Here is a 23,338-nt window from a genome sequence, read left to right on the forward strand (position 1 = left end):
CACTAGACTGATACCAGATATAGAGGAACTATGATATGAGGAGGGTTTGAGTATATTGGGCCTACATTGTTTGGAATAAAGAAGAATGAGAGGCAAACGTATTGAAGCATGCAAGATTTTTAGAGGACTGGAGAGTGTAGACATGGAAAAGTTGTTTCCTCTTGTGGGAGAGTCCAGGACCAGGCAATGTAAACTCTGAACAAGGGGTTGTACATTTAAGACAGACATGAGGAGGAATTTCTTCCTTCAGAGAGTAATAAATCTGTGGAACTCTTTACCACGGACAGCTATTGAGGATGGCTCACTGAGTCTATTCAACGCCGAAAGAGACAGAGTTTTAACCACTAAGGGTATCAAGGGGATGAGAAAATGCAGGGAAATAGTTTTGAGGGATACCAGATCAGCGATGATCTCATTGAATGGTGGAGCAGAGCAATGTGGGGGATGGGGCTTAATGGCCAACTTTAGCTCCAGTGTCTTATGGTCTTTTGACAGGCTTCGTTTCACAAGTACTTTATGAGCTGAAAAGTTCTTTGGAATGTTCTGAGGTTGTGAAAAGTGCTAAATAAATGCAAGTCTCCCTTTCAGGCTAACACAATCTCAAACCTTTTGGAAGTCAGTGCAGCGGTATGAGAGATTACTGAACAGTCTAAATCTCTCAACTTCAGAGTATCAGCATGTGGAATTACAGCAATAATTTATACAGCAGAGTAAAATGGAGTTGCCATTAAATTTCACTCACAGATTAATAATGCCTGAGAGAATGGTAAAAATACAAATCAGGCATACAAGGTGATCAGAAGATTAGATAGGGTGGACAGTGAGAGCCTTTTTCCTCAGATGGTGATGGCTAGCATGAGGAGACATAGCTTTAAATTGAGGGGTGATAGATATCGGACAGATGTCAGAGGTAAGTTCTTTACTCAGAGAGTAGTAGGGGCGTGGAACACCCTACCTGCAATAGTAATAGACCCACCAATGTTAAAGGCATTTAAATGGTCACTGGATAAACATAAGAATAATATTAAAATAGTGTTGGTTAGATGGGATTCACAGGTCGGCACAATATCGAGGGCCTAAGGGCTTGTACTGCACTGTAGTGTTCTATGCTCTATACAGACTAATAGAAACAGAGCACTGACTATTCTGAACTCATTCTGTGATCCTCCACTTCCCTTTCAAGGAGGCGGGAAACCCAAACACATACTTCCATGAAAAGAACCTAGTGATCACAACGAGTGACCTGTTCATTGCTGGAATGGGAACTGCGGCCACCACCATTCGCTGGGCACTTTACATCATGATGAAATACCCCAAGATCCAGGGTAAAGAAAAACATCAAATATTCCTTTCATTTTTTTCCAGCTCCATTTCATAGTCAGCATCTCACTCTGGTGCATCAATTGACAAGGGATCCCTGTTCCTTCCCACTGACTCAACATAGGGACGGAATCTTTCCCTGGTCAGTTAGATGTCTGAAAACATCTGCTTCCTGACTTTCCAATTCTGTAGAAGTGACGACGTACTCAAGAGGAAAGTACAATGATATCGTGGTTTCATTATGGCACAGGTTGTACAGACCAAGTTCATATCCCCTTGAATTGTAGAAGATTAATGATTGATAATTAATTAATGATTGGGTGGTAAGGTGACACAGTGTTTAGCACTGCTGCGTCACAGCACTAGGGACTGGGTTCTGTTCCCGCCGTGAGTGACTGACTGTGTGGAGTTTGCACATTCACATTGTCTGCGTGGGTATCCTCCCACAGTTCAAAGATGTGCAGATGAGGAGGATTGGCTGTGCCATATTGCTGTGTAGTGTCTCGGGATGTTTAGTCTAGGTGGGTTAGCCGTGGGAATGATGGGGATGGGGTGGATCTCAGTGGAATGCTCTTTAGAGGGTCGGTGCAGATTCAATGATTCGACGATCAAACTAGGGCACCTTATGTGATTGCAAGGTTTGGTTGGACTGATAAACTGAATTTTTTTCTGGCAAAGTTAAGTGATAGAGTAGGAGGTGTGGTTGCAGGTGGAGAGACCAGAATAAGAGAGCATAACCTTAAAATTGGAGCAAGACCATTCAGGGATAGTGTTCGATAGCTGTTCCTCACACAAACAGTAATGAAAGACTGGACTTCTCTTCCCCCACTCCAAAAGTTGTCAAAGTCAGGAGTCAACTGAAAATTTCAAAACTGAGCTTGATGGAGTTTTGTTAGCTTAGAGTTCTGGAACAGAAATAAGTCAATAAAATAAGAAACAAGTCAGACATGATCTAAATTGAATAGTAGAACAAGGCTGAGGGGCTGAATGGCCTCCTGCTGTTTCTGTGTTTCTATAGACATTGTGTCTGTCTGACTGGGCTGGAGTAAATGATTTTCCAAATGGAAGATAAAAAAATATAAATTCTGGACATTCATAGCTGCTCACTCAGTCTCAGTGAAAAAGAAATGAGGAACCTTGAAAAGTCCTCGGTGTGACCTTTCAGAATGGACACTCAACATTTGACAAATTCCTGGCCAGAACTTTGCAGGAACTAAAGGCTCAGGGCTCTCTCAGTGTGGACAGGAGCAGAATTTAACCAGCTATAACTATAGAGTCACATGGCATTGATAAGTCACTGCTCTCCCACTAGCTTCCACAACATCCATTGTGGCTTCCTAGACTATCCTGAAATCCCTCATCACCCCAATAACAGCCCAAACTCCTGCCTTGCCATCTAGCTCCTGCAACTGAGTTGATCTGTTGGAATGATCTGGAGTAGTTCAGAGAGTGAGACATGGCTCAGACACTCCAACCTCAAACCATCAGATATACTGTATACTTGCATCAAACTGAACAACTTCAGAGTCACCAGGAACATTGCTTTTTCCTTTGCTGTATAACCTGGATCGTACTATGTGAACTTGAGTTTTGGATGGAAGCACAGAAAGGGAGGGGGTGTATGGCACAGGCTGCCCATTGTACCCTCCCCTCAGGATTCAGTAGGTGAGTGTAACAGCCTTCAGATGCGGCACCACCCATTTCGCATTCCCTTCAAGTCACATTTCCACATATCTCAACCTTCCTGTGTTTTAGGGAAAGTTCAGGAAGAAATTGACCGAGTGATCGGATCAGAGCGATCTCCCAGGATGGACGACAGGAAGTATATGCCCTACACTGACGCTGTAATCCATGAGGTCCAGAGGTTTGCGAACATCGCCCCATTGGGCATCCCCCGATCGACAACGGTGGATGTCAATTTCCAAGGATATTTCATCCCGAAGGTAGGTGGATGCAAATCTGTCGCAAGATAGAACTTGTTGGACCAATTGTAGGGGGCATCATGTCGCATTGTTTTACAGAAATTTCACAGAAGACTGACAAAACTGAGCAAATTAGTTGCCGATTATTTATTCAGCATAATAAAAAGTGAATTAGAAACATGGCTTTTCCCTGTACACAGTGTCCGACTGTTCAAGCTGTCTATCCACTCAACTGGCCAGCTTCCTAAGGGTCCTCAGCTGGTGTTCATAACTTGCCAACCGAATTTGCTAATTGGACCTCAGACCTACTTGGTCTGGTTTTGGGATCATTCACCATTTGACTTGAAATGTCAACAAAATCCAATTTGACTTTCCTGCACAGTCTGGCTTCACAATAACAAACTGCACCATAAGTGATGACTATGTTAATTTTGTCCACAGGGAACTTACATTATTCCTTTATTGGCCTCAGTGCTTTATGACAAAAGCCAATGGGAAAAGCCTGATGAGTTCAACCCAGCTCATTTCCTGGACGCTGCGGGCAAGTTTGTGAAGAGAGATGCCTTCATGCCTTTCTCTACAGGTAACACAGCTGAGCAGTTACACCACATTAAAAACTAGAAAGTTCTCCTTAATTTGCATTGACCTAAATAACTGACGCATTTTCACTTTGGAAACTCAGAGGTATGTCAGGCTCTTGAATCTGTTCCAACTTGTAATTAAATCACAGCTCATCTGAATTTGAATTCTATTTAATTAAGCTGGATCCTGTAACCTTTAAAACCCCTCTCTCAATTGAAACTCCCTGCTCCCCACAAGCCTTTAGTTCCGATTTCAACTGAATAAGTGCTTCCTGACGTCCTTGAACAAGTTAGTTTTAAATGTTAAAGTTATGGCCATTTATGCTGGACTCTCCCCCAGCAAGAGGAATTGGTTTCTCTTCAATGACCCTATCAAATTGTTGAATCACCTTGAGCTTAACAATTAGACAAGTCATTGTCTTTCTCCTGTTCTTGTACCTTACATTCCTGTTAATAAAGATGAGACTGTGTGCTTTACTCATTATTGTTTCCAGCTATCCAGCTGCCTTCAATGATCAGTGCACATGTACACCCAGGTCGCTGAACCTGCTTTAGAATTGTACCCCATATTTTATATTGTTTTTCAATGTTTATCCCAATAAAATGCATCATCACCTTCATAGAATTGCTACAGTATGGAAACAGGCTATTTGGCCCAACAAATCCACACCGACCCTCTGAAAATTAACCCTCCTAGACCAATTCCCCAACACTATTACTCACAGTTCCCCCTGACTAATGCTGGATCAGTGGTGCTGGAAGAGCACAGCAGTTCACGCAGCATCCAAAGTGCAGCGAAATCGACGTTTCGGGCAAAAGCTCTTCATCAGGAATAAAGGCAGTGAGCCTGAAGCGTGGAGAGATAAGCTAGAGGAGGGTGGGGGTGGGGAGAAAGTAGCATAGAGTACAATGGGTGAGTGGGGGAGGGATGAAGGTGATAGGTCAGGGAGGAGAGGGTGGAGTGGATAGATGGAAAAGAAGATAGGCAGGTAGGACAAGTCATGGGGACAGTGCTGAGCTGGAAGTTTGGAACTAGGGTGAGGTGGGGGAAGGGGCAATGTGGAAACTGTTGAAGTCCACATTGATGCCCTGGGGTTGAAGTGTTCCGAAGCGGAAGATGAGGCGTTCTTCCTCCAGGCGTCTGGTGGTGAGGGAACGGCAGTGAAGGAGGCCCAGGACCTCCATGTCCTTGACAGAGTGGGAGGGGGAGTTGAAATGTTGGGCCATGGGGCAGTGTGGTTGATTGGTGCGGGTGTCCCGGAGATGTTCCCTAAAGCGCTCTGCTAGGAGGCGCCCAGTCTCCCCAATAAATGAAATTGGTGGATGTGCAGGTAAAACTTTGATGGATGTGGAAGGCTCCTTTAGGGCCTTGGATAGAGGTGAGGGAGGAGGTGTGGGTGCAAGTTTTTACAGTTCCTGCGGTGGCAGGGGAAAGTGCCAGGATGGGAGGGTGGGTCGTAGGGAGGCGTGGACCTGACCAGGTAGTCATGGAGGGCACGGTTTTTGCGGAAGGCAGAAAGAGGTGGGGAGGGAAATATATCCCTGGTGGTGGGGTCTTTTTGGGGGTGGCGGAAATGTCGGCGGATGATTTGGTTTATGCGAAGGTTTGTAGGGTGGAAGGTGAGCACCAGGGGCGCTCTGTCCTTGTTACGGTTGGAGGGGTGGGGTCTGAGGGCGGAGGTGCGGGATGTGGATGAGATGCATTGGAGGGCATCTTTAACTACGTGGGAAGGGAAATTGCGGTCTCTAAAGAAGGAGACCATCTGGTGTGTTCTGTGGTGGAACTGGTCCTCCTGGGAGCAGATACGGCGGAGGCGGAGGAATTGGGAATATGGGATGGCATTTTTGCAAGAGGTAGGGTGGGAAGAGGTGTAATCCAGGTAGCTGTGGGAGTCGGTGGGTTTGTAAAAAATGTCAGTGTCAAGTTGGTCATCATTAATGGAGATGGAGAGGTCCAGGAAGGGGAGGGAGGTGTCAGAGATGGTCCAGGTAAATTTAAGGTCAGGGTGGAATGTGTTGGTGAAGTTGATGAATTGCTCAACCTCCTCGCGGGAGCATGAGGTGGCACCAATGCAGTCATCAGTGTAGTGGAGGAAGAGGTGGGGAGTGGTGCCGGTGTAATTACAGAAGATCAACTGTTCTACGTAGCCAACAAAGAGACAGGCATAGCTGGGGCCCATACATGTGCCCATGGCTACCCCTTTGGTCTGGAGGAAGTGGGAGGATTCAAAGGAGAAATTGTTAAGGGTGAGGACCAGTTCGGCCAAACGAATGAGAGTGTCGGTGGAAAGGTACACTTGGGGATGTCTGAAGAAGAAAAAACGGAGGGCTTGGAGGCCCTGGTCATGGCAGATGGGAGGTGTAGAGGGATTGAATATCCATGGTGAAGATGAGGCGTTGGGGGGGCCGGGGAAACAGAAGTCTTGGAGGAGGTAGAGGCGTGGGTGGTGTCTTGAACATATGTGGGGAGTTCCTGGACTAGGGGGGATAGGACAGTGTTGAGATAGGTGGAGATGAGTTCAGTGGGGCAGGAGCATGCTGAGACAATGGGTCGGCCTGGGTGGTCAGACTTGTGGATCTTGGGAAGGAGGTAGAACCGGGCAGTGCGGGGTTCCCGGACTATGAGGTTGGAAGCTGTGGGTGGGAGATCTCCTGAAGTGATGAGATTCTGTATGTTCTGGGAAATGATGGTTTGGTGGTGGGGGGGGGGTGGGGTCATGGTCGAGGGGACAGTAGGTAGAGGTGTCCTCGAGTTGGCATTTGGCTTCAGCGGTGTAGAGGTCAGTGCGCCAGACTACCACTGTGCCTCCTTTATTTGCTGGCTTGATGGTGAGGTTGGGATTGGAGCAGAGGGATTGGAGGGCTGCGCGTTGTGAGGGTGAGAGGTTGGAGTGGGGGAGAGGGGTAGACCGATTGAGGTGGTTAATGTCCGGCAGCAGTTGGAAATGAAGAGGTCAAGGGCAGGTAATAGGCCAGCGCGGGGTGTCCAGGTGGATGCAGTGTGTTGGAGGTGGGCGAAGGGGTCCTCGGAAGGTTGGCGGGAGTCCTGATTGTGAAAGTAAGGTCAGAGGCTGCAGAAGTGTTCGACGTCACGACGTGTATTAAATTCATTGATGCGTGGACGGAGGGGGATGAAGGTGAGTTCTTTGCTGAGGACTGATCGTTCGCCCTCAGTGAGGGGAAGGTCTAGAGGGATGGTGAAAACTCGGCAGGGCTGGGAGCTGGGATCTGGTGTGGGTGTGGAGCTGGGAGTGGGGTCGGAGCCAGTACCTGGAATGGGTGTGATGGTGGGGGGAATGGGGTGGAGTCATGACCAGGGGAAGTGTTCCCCTCGGGGTTCTGGGGGGCAGAGATAGTGACAGTGGGGTCTGTGGGGGGGCCAGTCAGCAGAATGCAGGTGAGTGGCGCTGGTGGGGGCGGAGGTGGTGGTGACCACGGCAGTTGGGGTGGCGGAAGTCACTGAGCGTGTGGCATCAGCGATGATGTGAGGGGCGGAAGTGATGTCACGTGTGATGCATGAGGAATTGTGAGGGGCGTTAGGGAGTGGCCATGATGAAGGCGGAAGTGACGGGGAATGTCAATTTCGCTGCACTTTGGATGCTGCCTGAACTGCTGTGCTCTTCCAGCACCACTGATCCAGAATCTGGTTTCCAGCATCTGCAGTCATTGTTTTTACCCCTGACTAATGCACCTAACCTACACATCCCTGAATACTTTGGGCAAAGGAGCATGGCCAATCCACCTGACCTACACGTCTTTAGATTCCATGATTTGGAGATGCTGATATTGGTCTAGGGCGGTCAAAATTAAAAATCACACACCACCAGGATATAATCCAACAGGTTTACTTGGAAGCACAAGCTTTCAGACCCTGCCCCTTCAACTGTGGAGCAGGACCATAAGACACAGAATCTTTTGCTATAAATTCTGTGTCTTATGATCCTGTCCCACAACCACCTGATGAAGGAGCAGCGCTCTAAAAGCTAGTGCTTCCAAATAAATCTGTTGGACTAAAACCTGGTCTTGTGTGATTTTTAATTTCATCTTTGGATTGTGGGAGGAAACCGAAGCACCCAGAAGAAACCCACGCAGACACGGGGAGAACATGCAAACTCCACACAGCCAGTTGTCCCCGAGGGTGGTATCAAACCCGGGTCCCTGGCGCTGTGAAGCAGTGCTGCTAACCACTCAGCCACCATGCTACAGACCTGTTACTGGGGGCACGTGGTGTCAAAAAACCCCAGAGGTTACCTTGTGAACCCTATGCACCCCTCCCACTTGCTGCTCCCACTGGAAAGGAACTCGTTGGGTTTAATGTGAATAAAATAAAATTATGCTCGTTAATGTTTTAAGTTAAATATCCAACATGAATTATTAATTCAGAAACTGAAGCGTTGACATTTTTATGCTGTGAGCATTAATACCTGAAGCAATCTCATTTATCTGAAACATTTTAACTTATCACAATAATCTTCTTTTCAGAAATGGATAATTATTTCTATATTAATTAAACAAAATTAACACTGACATAAATATTCTTCTGAGATTATTCACTGTGACTGGTGCAGAGTAGGCAGGAGCTGGTTTGGCTGTGTGACATCTGGCAGGTGGTGAGGATGTGTATTCTGGTCTCTTCTTTCCAATGGCCTCAGCAATGGTGTTGATCATCAGTGGCTTGGACCTTAGACCTCCCTCTGGAGATCCTGGGGCCCACAGGATCACATTCTATGAACCACTGCCTTACAATCATTCAAACTCGATAACGTTAGATGAAACCGTTGTTCCAGTTTGATTTGAATGGAAGATGTTGCTAATGATTCTGCTGTTCACTTACATCACCTGTCTCTTTAGCTCTTTTTTCTGATCACCCTTTCTCTGCTTTTTATGTCTCTAACGCTTTCCGGTTCCAATCGAAGGTCACGAATCTAAAGTGAAAAAGTTGTTTCAGTTCTGAGGAAGGACTGGACCCGAAACATTCATTCTGCTTTCATGCTGCCAAATCTGCTGAGTTTTTCCAACGATTTCTGTTTTCATTTGTGAAAATTTTGTACCTGACTCACCGAATATTTTCAGCTTATGTTCCAGGAATGAGACAACAATGGTGTCTTGCCTTTTGAGATATTGAGTTGACATGGCACCTTTTTTAACACTGGTTCTTGTCTCATGCATTGGTCCCTCCAGGTCGCAGGATCTGCCCGGGAGAAACCCTGGCCAAGGTGGAGCTCTTCCTCTTCTTTGTAACCTTGCTGCAGAAGTTTGACTTGCATCCTCCCCCAGGAGTCACCGATTTGGACCTCACGCCGGTCGTGGGTGGAATATTGAATCCAAAGCCTCATCAGATCCGTGTGGTGCCTCATGTCCACCATTGCTGACCAGTCCTATCGTTCCCACAATGCCGACAGATGATTATAAAAACCTTTGATGATAAATGGTGTTTTGCAGTCGGGTGATCCAAATATTTGCATGGTATTGTTGCTCCAGTCACTGACAGCCTTGTTTCAATGTAAACCCCACCTATCGTTCTTTGTTTCAGTCATGTTCCGATGAGCCTAAAAGTCAGATAGGTCGATAAAGTGGAGTATCATTGAAACATATTTCATATCACTGCGCCATCCTTAAAATCTATCTGTAGGGTCATCAAACAAGACTTCCCATCTGCTACCACGTTCCTTTCATGGCTGCTTCTTGTTGAAATTCACATTAACATGGAGATCAATTAGACTGAGATTAGATTCCCTACAGTGTGGAAACAGGCCCTTCAGCCCAACAAGTCCACACCGACCCTCCGATGAGTAACCCACCCAGACCCATTTCCCTCTGACTAATGTACCTAACACTGTGGACAATTTAGCATGGCCATTGACCTGACCTGCACATGTTTGGACTGTGGGAGGAAACCAGAGCACCCAGAGGAAACCCACACAGGCATGGGGAGAATGTACAAACTCCACACAGGCAGTTGCCCAAGGCTGGAATTGAACCTAGGACTCTGGTGCTGTAAGGCAGCAGTGCTAACCACTGAGCGACTGTGCCACCTATCGACAGCATTATATTCTAACTGGGGGTTCAGCAGAATATTAAGACCATCACCCACTTCCACCCCACTCCAACCCCAGATAATAGTAAAATTATAAGGTGTTTTATTTTAATCAGCTTCAGCATTCCTGCAAGTTGCACACTGATGGAGGTTAACCTCTGGAATTACAGCTGGAAGGCCTAACATCTTCTTTCTGTTTCTCAAGTCACAAGGGGGATTTTAACTGCACCCCCCAAATCCTGATCAATTCAGTTGTATATAAAATGGACTTCCTGTCAATGTCAGATGACCGTAATGATAAATTGCACACACCAAAAGACACTCTTTCATGTTCTTTATAAGTGCAAATAAAGCCGTGAAGACATCACTGGGAGTTGACTGCGCATTTTCCCTGAAATTTGAATGGGAGAGCCAGTTATGGTCTCTCCACATGACCAAAGCTGGCAAGATCTGGCCTGCTCACAATTCATAATCAGCTTCCTCATTCCTGACACTTCTCTCAGGCCACACTGAGGAGATCTCAAATCTCCTGTGGTCCTATGTGACTCATCATTCCAGTTCACACCTTCACTTCCAAACTTGCAATCTCTACCATTGAGAACGACAAGGGCAACAGATACTCATGTTCCCCTCTAAGCTATTCACACATCCTGACTTGGAAATATATCACAATTCCTTCACCATCCCTGGGTCAAATTCCTGGAATTTGCCTCTCTAATGGCATTATGAGTGTCCCTGCATCCCAAGGACTGCAGCAGTTCGAGAAGGCAGCTCACCACTACCTTTTCAAGGAGAGTTCAGGATGGACAAAAAAACATTGGGCCAGTTGGAAACACCCACGTTCTGCAAAATAATTTTTAAAAACCTTATTCTGTTCCCCCCAGGTTAAAGTGTCACCCTGTCCCTCCTCTTTGGCGTTTCCATTAGCACAGGGACCAATTCTTTATCATGTCTAATCTTTGGAAGGCAGGAAATGAAACTTGACTAACTTAGCAATAGGTACTAGCAATAGATACAGTCCAAAATATTTTCCTTTATCCCATGGTTAAAAAAAAACCACTTCAGTTTCTTTCCAGAGACTGTTCACATCTATTGTTTCTAATCAAACTGTTTAGATGTGTTATTTCACACTCCTGGACCAACTGCGACATGAATCCAGATCTCCTGCCTCAGAGGCAGGGACGCTAACCTTGCACCACAAAAGCTCTTCCAGAGATTTTTTTTTCATCATTTTCACATTTAACAAATTCTGTTGGCAAGCGAGTCAACTTGTTTTAAAGTTGTCAACAAGTTTTGCAGCAACTACTTAATTATTGGCTGAGACAACTGTTTCTCTTCCTCTTTTGAGTCAAACACAATAAATGGTATGTACACACAAAAAAAAACCATAACTGATAGGGGCAGTGCAATGCTGTCTGCCTCAGCAACACTCTCACCTTCATGCCAGAACAGAACGGATTCAAGAGGCACTGCAGAGATCTGGACCTTCTCCAAGGACAGTGCTGAGGGGGTGCTGCACCCTCCGATGTGCTGCTCCTTCAGATGCAGCCTCCAAACAGAAGCAGCAGGAGTATTTTCAGTGCTTCTGGCTAGTTTCAGAAAGGATGCTTGTGTAACCATTACAATCTTGACCAAAAGGAATTTGGATGAGCACTTGAAGCAAACAGGGTGGAGGAATCTAACTGGCTGGATTGTTCCACAGAGAGCTAGGATGGTCTCAACGGGCAGCATGGTCCCTTTCTGTGCTGTTATGACTCAATTTATTCAAAATAGAGCGCAGGGTTAAATCAGATGAATTTTTTAAATACGTTGTGCGGAATGAAAGGGAATGAGGATAAATTGGGAGAGACAGGAATGGAACCTGTTGTACATCGGGAACATAGTGTTAAACCATGAAGTGAGTTGGTGGAACAAGTGATGGATCATCTCAGAAGCTGCAGGGCAACTGTGAAGCCATGGGTGCAAAGGTACTGTAATTGTTATGGTCTGTTTTGAAAGTCAAATGGTCACAAAGTTTTTTTCTCTTCCTGACAACACTCTGTTGTGAATAATTCTCTTATTTATCCAGGGTCAAAAAGAGAAAGGACGTCATTAATCTGTATTAATCTGCTCTCAATCCACACTGAGAGGCTGGCACCGGCTGAGCAGTCTGCCGCCTTCGTGCATCATTGCACAATGTAAGCTTGCCTGAACATCACAACGTCCAATGACAGTCCATGGCACAGGTCGTGTATCCGAGGCCATTGACCCCTACAGAAACTGCCTTCTGGAAAAGAGTCAGTAATGGTGCACAGAGACCTGCTTATTCAGCTAGACAATGTCTAGTGGGTCAGGAGTGGAATGGTCATGGAGAGTGAAACACCCCCTGTGGGGCAGTGAGGGGGCGATTCCAGATCTTATGGCCCAGAGGCCAAAGGCCTGGCCCCCAGTGTTGGAGTAATTGACGTGAGGGATACTCAATTGCTGCACCAGAGGTGTATTGATGTCCCAGAGAGCTTTGGGGCTGGAGTAGGTGAAGGAGGTGGTAAGAGGAGAGGCCACAGAATACTTAAACACTAAGTAGAGAATTTAAAATTTGAGACAATGCCAGACCATGCTTCAATGTAGGTCAGCAAGCGCTGGGATGGTGAGGGAATGGGATTCGGTGAGTGTTAGAATACTGTACCAGCAACAGAATGTTGGGTGGTCTCATGTTGATAGAGGGTGGAAGGTGGCATTGGGACTGTATTGCAATATTCAAGTCTGCAGGAAAGAAAGGCTTCGTTAATGGTGTGCATGTGGATGGGATGAAGATGGACAATATGACAGAGGCTAAAAAATGTGTTGCTGGAAAAGTGCAGTAGGTCAGGCAGCATCAAAGGAACAGGAGAATCAACGTTTTGGGCATAAGCCCTGAAAAAGGGGTTATGCCCGAAACATCGATTCTCCTGCTCCTTTGATGCTGCCTGACCTGCTGTGCTTTTCCAGCAACACATTTTTAAGCTCTGATCTCCAGCATCTGCAGTCCTCACTTTCTCCTGATATGACAGAGGCGTGTAGTCTTGATGATGCAGAGGCTGTGGGCTACTTTATTTATCTCCAGATCAAGTAAGATACCAAAGTTGGACTCACCCTCAGAAAGCAGCAATGACCCTGAATTGGAAAGGTTCACCTGTGAGGTCAGGTTATTTAATGGAGTTGGGATTGATGCATTTTGTAAAGTATAGCAATGGAGTGTGGTCTAACATGAAGAATAAATCTGTGATTTCTCGTCATCAATCTCCCCTGGGATGGATTTGGTAGGAGCACCACTTGATAATCTAAAATTGCCAATAATTAATTTGGAGATTTAACCCTTTGTTTTAGCCCTGCAGGAAGAATGGAATGATATTAATGATTCTAACTCCACAGCATCATTTATGTTGTTGCTGTTAGTCACTGTATGTTTACACTTGCTCAGTTTATCATTTAACAAATAGAGTGAAGTGCTTTATCTAGGAGGTCTGGTTAATCAGTAGAAGATCAATAAACCTCTTGGGGAAAGAATTCTGCTGACACAAATGAGGTGAAAAATGAGAAAGTGAGGACTGCAGATGCTGGAGATCAGAGCTGAAAAATGTGTTGCTGGAAAAGCGCAGCAGGTCAGGCAGCATCCCAAGGAGAATCGACGTTTCGGGCATAAGCCCTTCTTCAGCAATGAAGAAGGTGTGCCAAGCAGGCTAAGATAAAAGGTAGGGAGGAGGGACTTGGGGGAGGGGCGTTGGGAATGTGATAGGTGGAAGGAGGTTAAGGTGAGGGTGATAGGCCGGAGAGGGTGTGAGGGCGGGGGTTGGGACTGAGAAAAGGTGGGGGGAGGGGAAATGAGGAAGCTGGAGAAATCTGCATTCATCCCTTGTGGTTGGAGGGTTCCTAGGCGGAAGATGAGGTGCTCTTCCTCCAGGTGTCGCATTTCCATGGTCTGGCGATGGAGGAGGCCAAGGACCTGCATGTCCTTGGTGGAGTGGGAGGGGGAGTTAAAGTGTTCAGCCAACCCAACCCAACCGCCCAACCCTGAGACTCAGCACCACCTTCTTGACCCGCAATCTTCTTCCCTAACTCTCCGCCCTCACACCCTCTCCGGCCTATCACCCTCACCTTAACCTCCTTTCACCTATCGCATTCCCAACGCCCCTTCCCCCAAGTCCCTCCTCCCTACCTTTTATCTTAGCCTGCTTGGCACGCCTTCCTCATTCCTGAAGAAGGGCTTATGCCCGAAACGTCGATTCTCCTGCTCCTTGGATGCTGCGCTTTTCCAGCAACACACTTTTCAGCTCACAAATGAGGCGAGGCAAGAAAACAGTCTGTAGTCCTCCTCCTTATATATCGGTATGTTTTACATAGGATTCCATAGAAAATAAAGGACAGAATCAGACCATTCGGCCCAACCTGACTATGCTGGTGTCTATATACACTCCAGAATCCTTTAATTCAGATTAGATTCCCCACAGTGTGGAAACAGGCCCTTTGGCCAAACAATCCACACTGACCCTCCAAAGAGTAACCCACACAAACCTATTTTCCCTTTGACAAATGCACCTAACACTATGGGCAACTTACCATGGCCAATTCACCTGCCCTGCACATCTTTTGTGATTGTGGGAGGAAACTGGAGCACCTGGAGCAGACACAGGGAGAATGTGCAAACTCCACACAGACAGTCACTCAAGGCTGGAATTGAACCCGGGCCTTCGGTACCACAAGGCATCAGTGCCAACCACCGAACCACTATGCCACACCAAGGACAGACGATGAAAACAGCTCGTTCCCAAAATCAGAAGCCAACGCCCCTCCTTCACACACCAAATGTTTCCTCATCTAAATTTCTCATTGTAACCATCTATTCTCTTACTCCAATGTCTAGCTTCCCCTTAAATGCATCAAAACTCTTCATTTCCACCATCCACTGTGGTAGTATTTTCCACATTCCCATGTGTTTTTAACTGATCGAAAGATGTTGATGTAAGATCTTGACTTAGCGCGGACGTTGTGAGTCAGGTGATACCAACTCATTTTACATCCCTCCCACGTTTCATTCCTTGATTTAGAGGTGCCGGTGTTGGACTGGGGTGGACAAAGTTAAAAATGACACAACACCAGGTTGTAATTCAATAGGTTTATACCAGCTTAGACTATACCTGGTGCTGTATGAGTTTTAACCATGTATCACTTCCATTGAAATCAATGGACAGCGATTGCCCTTCTCAGTGGGAGTGTGGCGATGCCTGCCTGGGGTGTTTTTTCCAGCCGATGTTCCATTGCCGTGTATTGTGGAGACCTGAAGTGAGCTTATTGAAGTCCCCTACAACTGCCTGGACTCAAGTAGTTGCTGGTCAGCCACGTGGAGGTTGCCTTGGCTGAGCTGTTCGTCAGGGCCCTCCTTCCATTGAAATTCGAACTGGATCTTCCCTGAATGATTGTAGATTGGTAAGCCAGATGGTTTTAGGTTGTACCATCACCCTTCTAATACTTGTGACTATTGCAGTTTTACTCCCCCACTCCCCCACCCCTCCCTCCCAACTCCCTCACTGTCCACAGTGGCCTTACACGCTATTAACCCAGACCACACCATTTCGAAGACAGTGGTCTCATCTGAATTACAGAAGGAGGCCAATCAGCCCATCATGCCTGTCTGACCTCTTTGAAAGAACTAGCCAATTAGTCCCATTCATCCATCCTTTCCCCATCACTCGGGTATGGCTTTCAGCAGTGGAAGCACAAGTCTCTGCTCTAATTATTAAGTCTGGAATGAGAGGACAGCTGTCTGACCTAGGCTTGTCTACTAAACAGCTTCCATACTCCTTCGCATTCTTATAGTATACACTTGTGGCCAATGTCACTTACCTTCAGAATCACTTGAGTCCACCTACCAAGTTAGTCAAACAGCAGCAAGCCAAAATGAGAGACAATTGAGGATACAGTATATTGAGGAGAATGAGTCTAGATTTTCTCGAATTTAGAATGGCAGATGTTCTTGTGAAAACGTATAAAATTAGAGTCATAGAATCATAGAGATTTCAGCACGGAATCAGACCCTTCGTTCCAACTTGTCCATGCCGAGCAGATATCCCAACCCAATCTAGTCCCACCTGCCAGCACCCGGCCCATATCCCTCCAAACACTTCCTATTCATGTATCTTTTAAATGTTTTAAATGCTTTTAAATGTTGCAATTGTACCAGCCTCCACCACTTCCTCTGGCAGCTCATTCCAGACACGTACTACTCTGCACAAAAAGGTTGCCTCTTAAGTCTCTTTTATATCTTTCCCCTCTCACCCTAAACCTATGCCTTCTGGACTCCCCCACCCCATGGAAAAGAACTTGTCTATTTATCCTATCCATGCCCCTCATGATTTTATAAACCTCTACAAGGTCTCAGCCTCCGACCCTCCAGGGAAAACAGCCCCAGCCTATTCAACTTCTCCCGATAGCTCAAATCCTCCAACCCTGGCAACATCCTTGGAAATCTTTTCTGAACCCTTTCAAGTTTCACAACATCTTTCCAATAGGAATGAGACTAGAATTATACACGATATTCCAAAAGTGGCCTAACCAATGTCCTGTATAGCTGCAACATGACCTCCCAACTCCTATACTCAATACTCTGACCAATAAAGGAAAGCATACCAAATGCCTTCTTCACTATCCTATCTATCTGTGACTGCACTTTCAAGGAGCTATGAACCTGCATTCCAAGGTCTCTTTGTTCAGCAACACTCCCTAGGACCTTACCATTAACTGTATAAGTCCTGCTAAAATTTGCTTTCCCAAATGCAGCACCTCGCATTTATCTAAATTAAACTCCATCTGCCACTTCTCAGCCCATTGGCTCATCTGGTCCAGATCCTGTTGTAATCTGAGGTAACCTTCTTCACTACACCTCCAATTGTAGCGTCATCTGCAAATGTGCTAACTATACATTTAAGCTCACATCAAAATCATTTATATAAATGATGATAAATAATGGACCCAGCACTGATCCTTGTGGCACTCCACTGGTCACAGATCTCCAGTCTAAAAACCAACCCTCCACCACCACCCTCTGTCTTCTACCTTTGAGCCATTTCTGAATCCAAAGGGCTAGCTCTCCCTGTGTTGCATAATATCTAACCTTACTAACCAGTCTCCCATGGGGAACCTCGTCAAACGCCTTACTGAAGTCCATATAGATCACATCTACCACTCTACCCTCATCAAGCTTCTTTGTTACTTCTTCAAAAAACTCAACCAAGTTTGTGAGACATGATTTCCCATGCATAAAGCCATGTTGACTATCCCAAATCAGTCTTTGCCTTTCCAAATACATGTAAATCCTGTCCCTCAGGATTCCCTCCAAAACATTGCCCACCACTAACATCAGGCTCACTGGAAAGTAGTTCCCTGGCTTGTCCTTATCACCTTTCTTAAATTGTGACACCATGTTAGCAAACCTCCAGTCTTCTGGCACCTCAACTGTGACTATCGATGATACAAATATCTCATTGCGTGGCCCAGCAATCACTTCCCTCCTTCTCACAGAGTTGTCAGGAACACCTGATCAGGTCCTGGAGTTCTGAGAGAATTTAACAGGACAATGCTAAGAAGAAGCTGCTTTTCCCAACTGGAAAGGTTGGAATAAAGGGACATAGTCTTAGGATAAGGGGTTTGCCAATTAGAATTGAGGTGAGGGGAACTTTCTTCATTCAAAGGAACCTTATTGTTTGGAATTCTGCACCTCAGAGAGTTACAGGTGCTCAGTTATTTACCACTTTGAAGACTGGAACTGACTGTGACAATCACAGGGTTTGGGAAGTGAGTGGGATTGAGATTGAAGAGCAGCCATGATCATATTGAGAATCAGAGCACATTTGGCAGGGGTGTGCTTCCCCCTGCTCTGGCTTCTATTTCTTACACAGCCCAAGCACTGCTTCAGAAACATATTACAACCTCAGTTGGTTACCAAACAGATGAACTCACCAGCAGAAGTGAAATTTCAGTCAATGAAAACACTATCAACTTCAGTGGAGAAAAGCATTAAAGCAATGGTCCTTTTAGGTTCAGGAGAGGGTGGATGGGTTAAAATTGTCCTCGTTTTAGGTCAATTGGAACAGAAAAGAAAACTAGCTGCTTCTTTTCTCTCTGTTTATTTTTCTTGTCCAGGCGATGACATGGATCTGGGGGTGGGGGTGGAGGAGGGGCTGTCAGGGAATGGTGAGGGCGGGTGGGGTGAGGATGGGGTAGAAATCCAGTAAGAGGCTACGGCAATGATTGGTGTACTCACTGGGCCAGTTCCTCTCTGCTTGTATAAAATCACAAAATGACAACAGCACAGAAAGAGGCCATTCAGCCTATCATGTCCTAGCCAGTTATAGAGTCATAGAGTCATAGAGATGTACAGCATGGAAACAGACCCTTCGGTCCAACCCATCCATGCCGACCAGATATCCCAACCCAATCTAGTCCCACCAGTCAGCACCTGGCCCATATCCCTCCAAACCCTTCCTATTCATGTAATGTTAATGCTGCTGATGCCTTTAGCATGGTTGTTTGCCTGTTCCTAATCGCTCTGGATAAGGGAACCACTGCAGGGACTGGAGTGCAGGACATACACAGTCAGCAAATTCTTGTTAATCAATTACGCCTTGCAATATCCCTGTTCGCAAGTGATAGGTACAGAAAAACCACCTTCTCCACCATCCTGCAGAAGGTAATTTTTTTTAACCTCAAAAATCACTTCCAACAATGTGCACACACAACGCTCCAAAATCTCTCTCTCTCTCTCTGCTCTTTCACACTCTTTGAAATTGTGCCCTGTAATTAACGCTGCGTCTCCTCACTCTTCCTTCCAAAACATATCATCTCACTGTCCTCTGTATTCAGTTCCATCTGGCACTTGCCAAACCATTAAACTCAGGCGAGAGTGAGGACTGCAGACGCTGGAGATCAGAGTCGAGAGAGTGGTGCTGGAAAAGCACAGCAGGTCAGGCAGCGTCCGAGGAGCAGGAGAATCGACACTTAGGGCAAAAGCCATTCATTGGGAATTCCTGATAAAGGGCTTTTGCCTGAAACGTCGATTCTCCTGCTCCTCAGATGCTGCCTGACCTGCAGTGCTTTTCTAGCACTACCCTCTTGACTCTAACTATTAAACCACATCTACCCTAATCCACCTCACAGTTCACATTACTCCCATGTTTTGAGTCATCTGTAAATTTTGAAAGCATGCCCCGAACAACCCTTTTTTAGATGCAAGGATTTGGCCTGTGGCGGTGCAGACCCATGGAAAACTGGCTCACCCAGTTTTACACTCAGCAATAGCAAGTGTTTGAGAAGGCATCTGGCATCTGTAATATAAAACTGCTCACACATTACCCTTTCTATTCCTACTGACACCAGCCAATGACAAATAGCACTGATCCCTCTGCTCTCTGAGCTCTTTCAGTGAGATCACCTGATTGAAACCAGAATCCTACAGAGCTTGAGATGAACTCCATGCTGTTAAGGTGCAAACTCTTTAATAGCATTTCTGTTGTGATTTAGAGAACTTGTCAGAAGCAAATATTTCCAACATCATCCTATCAAATGATTTATGATCACGACTTTGTAATGCAATTAATTCTGTTCAGTCACACAGTGGTGAATGCAGCATTCCAGCTCACACCATTCTCTTGTCAATGAGTTTTGAGTCTCAGACATGATTTAGACAAGGCCTATTGAGGCTTGTGATTGATTGCTTATCTGTCTGTGTGTCATTCAGAATAATAACAAGCAAATCTCATCTGCCAGAAATAAACTTTGAGAAATGTTAGTTTAAGAGAGAGGCATTCATGACCGTTATTGATTCACCACTGCTTTTTCTGTCTAAAGTGCTAAAAATGTTCAACCATTTATTGAAATTTCTCCTTAACCTGCACCAACAGCCACTTGTAAATCACTTAGTTTTCCTCCTTTAAGTCTCATTGAGGTCACACGCTGGAAATCAAACCCGACCACTCCCAGCACCGTCGCAGAAGTTATAGGTTATATAAGATTGAGGACTTTTAACAATGTATTCACAATCATGAGATATCTGGACAGAGCAGACCAGGAGAAATTATTCCAATTGGTGCAAGGATTGAGAAATAAATTTAAAACTGATTGTCCAAAGGAGCAAAGTGACCTGAGGAAGGATGTTTTGCAGAGTGAGTGGTTAGAATATAGAATGATAATTTGTGGGAGGCAGCTTTCAAAAAGGGAATTGTATTATTATCCAGAGAGGAAATATTTCCAGGGAGAAGGGACATTAACTAACTTGGTCTTGCAGAGAGCCAGGACAAGACATGACAGGATAAATGACCTCCTCCTCTGGTGAAAGCACTCCCTGGTTCTCTGACAGAAGTGCAAGTTGTTGTTGTATTCTCGAGGACCTTTTTTTGGTTGTCAGCTGTCATTTGAGCGGAAGAGAATTGAAATCCTCGGAAAAGGACTGTGATCACCATCTGTTACTTCACTGGGATGTCTGTGGCTGTGCTGCCAAAGTTTAATCAGCTCATCCCGAGATTCATTCTCTTTCTAACAATGAGGTGAATTATACAACCACTAGTTTTGAGCTTAGCATCGCCCTCCTGTGGTGGGCCTGTGATTATTACCACTGTATAGCGCCTGCTGCTCAGAGCAACGCCAGCTCAACGGGATTCACACTGTACCAGAGGGTAATGATCATCTTCAACACATCATGGTGAACTTTACACGAAAGGTCAGCTAGCTTGTATAGTGGGTGCCCTAGAGGAATAATAGAATACTTATAATGTTTCTCGCAACCAAAGGCCCCAGTCAATGGGGTCCATTTTTGCAGCATTAACACTGTCCTGATGTAGGAAACTCTGTGTGTAATTCACACAGCAAGATCCCATAAGCAAAGACCTGACAATGACTGGATAAACAAGTTTGGGGTGCTGATGGAGGGGAGAATGTAGGAGATGAACATTAAATTAAAGTGTTGGGAGAGCCATTGCAGACTCAATGGGCCAAATGGCCAGCTTCTATAACACTGCTGTGATTCTATGAGCAATATTTACCCTGAATTCGGCTGTTGGTACTGTAGAATTGTTTTCATCCAATCCATAAATGTCAGCTGCCTCAGTTTTATTCAAGATCTGTCTCTGCCCTGAACCGCAGACAGAGTGTAAGCATCTGGGGAGATGCAAACATAATGTCCCTGGTCAGAGTGAACTATGGGGTGAGGAGTTTAGGGATAGATGCCCCTCAGATGTCCCTGGAACAAGTTTCTATATTGACAGGAAAAGGTGAGCCATTGTTTGGAGTTGGAGAAGCAGAATAATATCTGATCCATTGGAATTCACAGAATCCCGGGAAAGTTACGGTGCAGGAGACCACTCGGGTGCACTTACCTTTACCTCCTATTTTGAGTTTCATCACCTTCAGGAGTCAAGATAGAATTTCCTAAGTTATTTCCCTTTCATTAGCCTCCCATTTATACTTTGGCTGTGTCTTCTTTCATTATTGATGTTTTTTTTACTCTGTGATTGAGAGACCGACAGAAGCACAGGAATACTGAAGGAGGTAAATCAGACCCTCAAGCAAGTGGGCAGCCATTGACCTAATGGTATTATCTCGGGACTGTTAATCCAGAGATCCAGGGAATGGTTTGTGGGACTGGGTTGTTGGAGTTTGAATCCAATAACAATTTGGAATTGAGAGTCTAATGATGACTGTGAATCCATTGTTGCTTGTCAGAGGGGGAGCCCTTGAGGGAAGGATACAAGCCTGCTTATCACACAGCAATGTGGTTGACTCTCAACTGCCCTCTGGGCAATTAGTGATGAGTTGTAAATGCTGGCCTAGCATCCTCTGAATGAATTTGTCAGTGACACCAGTGCCAATATTGCCCCAAATCCCTTGATGTTACAGTTTTAAGATAAAATGTTAAAGTTATCTAATTGGTTGCTCTTTGTGGAAAATTAGATTAGATTACTTACAGTGTGGAAACAGGCCCTTCAGCCCAACAAGTCCACACCAACCTGCAACCCACCCATACCCCTTATCTAACATTACAGGAAATTTAGCATGGCCAATCCACCTGACCTGCATATCTTTGGAGTGTGGGATGAAACCGGAGCAGACACGGGGAGAATATGCAAACTCCACACAGTCAGTTGCCTGAGTCAGGAATTGAACCCGGATCTCTGGCGCTGTGAGGCAGCAGTGCTAACCACTGCGCCACCGTGCCACCCACAAAATTAGCTACCAGAAGAAATTTTCCTAATTTCACTCTTGGCTCAGGAGTTCAGACAATGTCCCAAAGTCCTCAACTTCCCAGCTAATGGAAATAGTTTCCCATAACCTACTGTTTGCTTTTGAAGTTTGAAACCTTCAACCAAGTCTGTTATCCAAATTCACTCGCATTCAGCTAAAAAGTTAGCAAAACAATCATCTTCAAAGTACAGCCTTCTGCCTTGCCATGAGAAAGTGAATCAAACTGGAACTAAATGTGCCGGAGAAGATGCTGGGGCTGTTCTTCCAAGATCAGAGAAGTTTAATAAAGCAATGAGGGTTTCAATGGAATAAATAACATTTCTGGTGGCAGGCGAGTGGATAACCGGAGGATGCTATTTTAAAGTGATGGCAAGGAACTGGAGGTGACAGGAGGCAAATCAAAATGTACATTTACTTGCTGTGATCTGGAATGAGCTGCCTGAAAGGATGGTGGAAACAAATTCAATAATAACCATCAAGGAGGAAATGGATATATAGCTATATGACTACATTGCAGGGCTATGGGTTAGAAGAAATGGGAGATTGTAATGACTTGGATGATATTCTCAGAGTCAGCACAGGCCAAAGGAAGTGAATGGCCTCTTGTTCTATATCATTCTCTGGTTCTAAATAAAATATGTCTTTTGGCACTTTTGTGTGAGAGAGGGGTGTTAATCAGGTCAAAGTTCATGCCCATCTTCACTGACATGTCCAAACAGAAAGGCTGGGCCTCCCTTTGAGTCTCATCTTGAAATGCTCCTTTCACAAGGTAGCTTCCTCTCAGTTCTTAAAGAGGGACATACTTGGTTTTGAAGCAGCTCAGAGACCCTTCATTAAGCAACTTTCTTGAATGAGAGAGATGTCTTCTGAAGAAAGGTTGAGCAGTTTAGAAGGATGAGAGGTGATCTGATGGAAACATATCTGATTCAACACTTGCTGAATATGGACTGTGACTATACACCCTCATTCCCATTTCTCCTTCATAGTTTAGATGAAAATCTAGAAAGCATGTTTAGTATGTTTGCAGATAACACCAGGATTAGGGATAGAGTGCACCGTGAAGAAGAGATCTTCATTAATTGAATCAATGAGCTGAGGAATGGCAGATGGAGTTTAATTTGGATAAACGTGAGGTATTGCATTTTGGTAAAACATACAAAAGCAGGACTTATACAATTAAAAGTGGGGCATTGAGCAGTGCCATAGAATGAGGAGACCTAGAGGTTCATGTA

The 23,338-nt window shown here is 45.3% G+C and overlaps 1 protein-coding gene across 1 annotated transcript in view; it reads left to right on the top strand.

Moving 5' to 3' along the window:
• Window positions 1–9,195, top strand: part of LOC132832941 (cytochrome P450 2K1-like) — a 55,663-nt gene extending 46,468 nt beyond the window's left edge. Inside the window, exons 8-11 of the mRNA XM_060851184.1 lie at window positions 1,184–1,325; window positions 3,076–3,263; window positions 3,684–3,825; window positions 9,005–9,195. Coding sequence (XP_060707167.1) covers window positions 1,184–1,325; window positions 3,076–3,263; window positions 3,684–3,825; window positions 9,005–9,195 — 663 coding nt within the window. The remainder of the gene's footprint in view (window positions 1–1,183; window positions 1,326–3,075; window positions 3,264–3,683; window positions 3,826–9,004) is intronic.
• Window positions 9,196–23,338: the final 14,143 nt, after the last annotated feature.

This window comes from Hemiscyllium ocellatum, chromosome 35 (assembly GCF_020745735.1).
Source record: "Hemiscyllium ocellatum isolate sHemOce1 chromosome 35, sHemOce1.pat.X.cur, whole genome shotgun sequence".
NCBI lineage: Eukaryota > Metazoa > Chordata > Chondrichthyes > Orectolobiformes > Hemiscylliidae > Hemiscyllium > Hemiscyllium ocellatum.